The sequence below is a fragment of the Cajanus cajan genome, chromosome 4 (genome assembly GCF_000230855.2).
Source record: "Cajanus cajan strain Asha chromosome 4, NIPB_CcT2T_4, whole genome shotgun sequence".
Lineage (NCBI taxonomy): Eukaryota > Viridiplantae > Streptophyta > Magnoliopsida > Fabales > Fabaceae > Cajanus > Cajanus cajan.
Genome location: NC_138520.1, coordinates 74,694,764 through 74,700,899, shown reverse-complemented (window position 1 = coordinate 74,700,899; position 6,136 = coordinate 74,694,764). Strand labels below are relative to the sequence as shown.

General features: G+C 26.2%; 1 protein-coding gene across 1 annotated transcript; it reads left to right on the top strand.

Annotated features, from left to right (window-relative positions):
- The first annotated feature begins 443 nt into the window (after window positions 1-443).
- On the top strand, window positions 444-2,040 carry LOC109802048 (expansin-A1). Its single transcript, XM_020363251.3, has 3 exons — window positions 444-572; window positions 654-942; window positions 1,294-2,040. Exons 1-3 carry the CDS (start codon window positions 452-454, stop codon window positions 1,601-1,603), a joined length of 720 nt encoding a protein of 239 aa, XP_020218840.1. The 5' UTR covers window positions 444-451; the 3' UTR covers window positions 1,604-2,040.
- Window positions 2,041-6,136: the final 4,096 nt, after the last annotated feature.

Genomic DNA, 6,136 nt, shown 5'->3' with positions numbered 1-6,136 from the left:
TAGTGTGTGGACAGTTATAAGGATATCTTAAACTCAAAGGCTCACAGTGGACATTTGAATTGTATCAAAGTGCTTTCACATTCCCGTTAAAAAAAGCATAGTTTTCCAAAATCCAGATTCCCTAGATCCCTTGCTCTCTCACAGTTTTCAGCATTTGCATGGTCCCAACAGCTCAAATGTGTCTATCTGTCTGTCAGGTTTGATGTTGACTCACCTCTATTTATTCCTTTCCCATTTCCCCCTCCATTTCCACAAACAACTTCTTTCAAGGTTCACCTTCTTCTAACTCATTCTCTTTTCTTTCACCCCTTTTTCTGTTTTCTTTCACTTCATAGATCATTAACTGCTCTAGTTCTGCAGGAGCTAGTAGCTAATCAGAATTTATTGCTACAATGTACACATTGCTGACTTGTTTACACTCCAATGCTGCATTATTTATGTAGGAATTAAAATGGCTCTTCTTGGATTTCTTCTGGGACTTTTCTGCATGGTGTCACATGTCAAGGGTTATGGGGGTTGGACCAATGCACATGCCACTTTCTATGGAGGAGGTGATGCTTCCGGGACAATGGGTATGTAATGTAACTCACATTGATTTTACTATATAAGTGTACTTTATTAGTAACATAACATGTATATATGTCAAATTGTAGGTGGGGCTTGTGGTTATGGAAATCTATATAGCCAAGGCTATGGAACTGATACAACAGCACTGAGCACTGCACTGTTCAACAATGGCTTGAGCTGTGGTGCATGCTTTGAAATCAAGTGTGTGAATGACCCACAATGGTGCCTTCCTGGCTCCATCATAGTCACTGCCACCAATTTTTGTCCTCCTGGTGGTTGGTGTGACCCTCCCCAGCACCACTTTGATCTCTCTCAACCTGTTTTCCAGCACATTGCTCAATATAGGGCTGGGATTGTGCCTGTAGTTTACAGAAGGTAGCTAACTTCATTCTCGTTTTTCTTTACTATATGGTCATCAAGGTTTTCTGACTCAGGACTGCTCCAAGGATAAGGTGGTTAAAACTCAAATTTTAGTCATACCAACAAAAAATTATTTACTATCAGTTTCTCTAAAGAAAAAAGGTCATATATATTGATAAAAAATGTATAATATATAACTCTTATTTAAAATACAAAAGTCTATTTAAAATTTTTCTTTAGGCCTCTCTTGTTGTTGCGTCGGCCTGTTCTGACTCATCGCACCATAATTGTGACCACTACTTAAAAGCTTGATAGCCATTATTTTTGGGCTTGAAGCTGACATTTGTTTGTTCATGGATCGTGAAGGGTGAGGTGCAGGAGAAAAGGTGGAATAAGGTTCACCATCAATGGCCACTCTTACTTCAATTTAGTCCTTGTGACGAATGTTGGAGGTGCTGGTGATGTGCATTCCGTGTCCATCAAAGGTTCAAGGACTAGATGGCAAGCCATGTCAAGAAACTGGGGGCAAAACTGGCAAAGCAACTCATACCTGAATGGACAGAGCCTTTCCTTTGTAGTCACTACCAGCAATGGACACAGTGTGGTCTCATACAATGCTGCCCCAGCTAGTTGGTCCTTTGGACAGACCTACACTGGAAGGCAATTCAACTACTAACCAACCCTTAATTTAGTATCATTTCAATAATAATGTTTAGTAATATTATTGTCTCAAGATCACAGCTGAAAGAACCAATTAAGTTATAGTTGAGTATTGTAGATGGACTAGTGTTGTGGGCTAAATAGAAGATGATTTAGCCCCTTCTATATATATATATATATATATATATATATATATATATATATAAATATTTGATTTGATTTGTATCTGTAGCAAGCATTTGCAGATGATGTGCTGGCTTAATTTATGCTATGCCTCAGCGAATGAAATACTTGCTCTATTGAGAAAGATAAATGGGAAAATAGATTGTTGAATCTTCTCTTGTACTTTAGTTATAGTGAGCAAGAAAGGTAATGCTTCAATAAGGATGTGTAGAAAATTCAACCGGTTTATTTTGTAAAAACAATTTGATTAATCAAAGTGTTTTTTGTAAATCTGATCATTCGTTTTTATTTTTTTAAAAAATTGATCAATATATAAATATAAAACTGATAATCAAATTGTATTCAATCGGTTTAATTTTAAAAAAAAAAATCAATCTTTTAAAAGAATCACTCGATCTATTTTATATTTAAAAAAAATTCAGTTAATCATTTCATTTATAAAAAAAAAGTTTTGATTCGATTTTTTACAAATCCGACCCATCAACGGTCCTACGCTTCCATTATAAAGGAGACCCTGACTTGAGTCGCATATATTGCTCCTAAAAGTGCGTTAGACAAAATAAAATGAGTGATTCAGGTCATCTCTCGTGAACCAATCCAAATGTAATGATTCTTTAGGTTAAGTTTAATTCAGCAAGTAAAGAACAAATATATATTATTCTTCATCTTAACCCTTTGCTTGGCATGTACAAAGCCACTCTTTGCAGCCTTTGTACTTTCTTTCTTTCCATTTTTCTTTTGTCTTTGTTGCTTTGTTGCAACCTGGTCACATGCTTGTAAATTATTATAAACAACGATTCATAGTTAGATAAAATTTAAATAAAAAGTGGTAAGAACTATTCATTCATTTAAAAGTCCATAACAATGTGTTCATCTAGCTAGTTAATAGTCAACATTAAAGCAATTATCCTAGAAAAACAATATCCTAACTATCTAATATTTTCTGTAAAAAAAAAAAACTATCTAATATTTTGCAATTGTAATTCAGTTTATAATAAAATGAAAATGTGTGAGTGAGACCTTAGAACACGTCAATTCCAAGCTAGATTTGGATTTTAGGCTTGTTAACAGTTTCTTCTCATCTATATTGTAAATAATGAATAAATAAATATATATAAATTACACTTCCCTCTTATTAGATATATGAATATTACACTGATATCTTATCATAGGAATAAAAATATGTTAAATTAATTAGACCAGACTTTGAATATATAAGCTGAACCTGTACTATAAAATTAAAGTTTAAATTTAACCTATTATCTATTATATGTTTTTTTTATAAGTTTGGTCTAGCCTTTTTAAAAGTCCTGACCTATTAGTCTATTTAAATTATATAATTTACTTAATATTATTAAAGTTTAAATTTTAAAAAAAATATAGAAGAAAAATTTAATCATTTTTTGTCGAAGTGACAATTAATGCATAGTTTTGTATATTGATGTACATTTAGGCAAGGTAAACTTATAAATCCTATAATAAAAAAATAATTGTATAAAAAATATTTTAAATATTGAAAATTTATTTATTTTTTATAAAATTATTTGTTTAATTATTATTTTAATTATATATATATATATTAATTTTTTTTATTATATTATATATATAAATAGGCTAATATCTATCATACCAAATATATCTTTTTTTAAAGTTAAATTTGACATTTTTATTAAATAAGCCAAACTAACTGGACTTTAAAGAGATCATGTTATAAGTCCTTATTTAAAGTTTGACCTTTTCGCATCCTTACTTAGAGATAAGAATATTATATTGACACGACAGATTTCAATATATGACACTATCTATTTTCTAAAGTTCATTAACTTCCGTCATAAAAAAAAACTTATTACTAAAATACAATTTATACTAACATCCCTTCATATATGTAAATATTATATCACTGTCCTTAACAGATTCAAAAATGTTATACTTTAACAATTTATCTCTTCATTTATATATTTAATTATTATTTTAAAAATTATTATGAATTTTGCACAAATTAAGTATATCTCTTAACAAAATATTTTTCATTATTATATTCACAATATTTTTAAAGTTATATATAAAAATAAAAATAAAATATTTATATATGTAATATAAAATCAAATGTAAATTTTAAGATATTTTATACAGTTAATGTAATTTCTTTATTTTATAAATATTTAACTAAAATAACATTTTCATTATATTGCATTAATTGTATATATTAAAGTAATATATAAGTATTAAAGTATTATTGAATTGATGTTACTAATATAATACTTTTAAAAAAATTTATAAGCAAAATTGAATTAACAAGAATACAATATTTAAAAAAATTAATATTTTATGATAAAATATTATTTATAATATGTAATTAATGTAATATTAAAATATGTATATTAAATATATAATTTTTTAAATAAATATATTTATATTAAAATATTATTATTAAATAAAATATAATTATTACAAAATTTAATACTTGTATATGTAAGTCAATTTATATTATATATATTGACGTACATATACTCATATAATTTATTTTATAATTTTTATTTTATTTATTATTTCAATAATTAATTTAAATTTAATTATATATTTTACAATTTTTTATCAAATGAATGAATGAAAATGAACTAAAGTATTTTAAAATATATTTTAATTAAAATGTATATTTTTATGAATAATTAGTTTTAAAATATTTTTAAAATTGTATAATAATTATTTTTAGTAATATTAAATAATATAATAAGTAAGTGATAATATAATTTTTGTATCTCTAAAAGATAAAAATATAATTTATTTAATATTTGAAAATATATTACATTAATAAAATTAAATTATATATTTTAACGAAAATAATATATAATACTCTTATCTCTTAAAGGGATAATATAATTTACTCTTTAAGAAAATAATCCAAAAGCTATATGGTAAATAACCCCAATAATCAAATATAAATTTGGAAGGTAAGGTATCAACGTGTTTATGTACTGCAATACTTTTTATTTTTTGTTTAATGAAGTATTCTCAGTTACAATTTTATATCCAAATTAAAAATCCATTTTTAATTTTTAATTAAAAAACATAAATGTCACTCAAAATCCACCCAATACCTCACAATTAAGTCATTTTCTTATTCATTCTGTCTTCATGACATTTCACTCATGTTTGCCACTTTCTTTATTTCGTTATGTGTGATTGTGTGGTGACAGTGATATTGTATACGTTTCTTAAACATAATTAGATAAACAGGAAATTAACAAATAAACTGGGCCAATGGATTTAGTTCTTTTTTATTAAGAGTCAAAAAAAACTCCACTTCAAAGGTTTGTTTGTGTGCATCATTCTCGCCACGACTTACGATTTTACAGCTATAATTAATCACTCTACAAAACATTTCCATTCCAAATTTAAATAAAAGTCAACTGGATTGACAACTCTTAATTGCTTCAATTTAGACATGCATCTTGATTGTATTTTGTCTCCATTTACGAATTTCTTTGGATTAATATCGAAAAAGTTAAACTCATAAGTCAATAATTCGGCAAAAGAAAAGAAAAAAAATATCATCCGTTGAAAATATCATAGAAATCTTTTAAAAATAAAAAAATAATAATAAATAAATAAAAAATAGTTGTAGGTGTTGGTTGTTGTTGGTGGGGTGGGGGTGTTCTAGGCTTGTAGCTGTAAGCCAATTTCATTTATTGAAAATGTTGGTCATCGAATAACGTGGCCATTGAGGTAGTTTAATCGTCACGACCACGTAAGTAATTTACAACAAAAATATATATAAGATATATTCTTTTAGTATTTACTTTTTTCTCAAAGATAATTATTTTATTTTTTTATTAATTTATATTTAAGGATAAAATAGAAAAAGATATATAAAAAATAATTGTCTTCTTTAAAAATTATAACTACTCACATTTTCTAAAAAAAAATACAAGTTTTTTTTTTCACATAGATACGAAGTATTTTTTTCGTGCTAGAAAAAATAAGGGAATTTTGTGATTTCTACTTTTGGAAAGTTTCATGTTATTTTCATTAGTTGAGTAAAATAGTACATGTTTAAGATGGAAATCAAACTCTAATTTTTATGTCCAAAATGAAAATCAAATTCAATATTTAATTAAAGAGCACTAGTGTGGAATTACTTAGACTAATAATTTTTAATCAACAAAGTTTCATATACTAATACTAGTACCAGTTTTAATTATAAGTAATATAAGACAAATCATCCAAACAAAAATAAGTAATTAATATGATTTTTTTAATTAATTTTACAATAAATTCAAGTTTTACTTCAAAATGTATCATTTACTTTAAATCATTATTATATTTAATATTAGTTATAAATAGATAAATAAAAAATAAAAGTAAC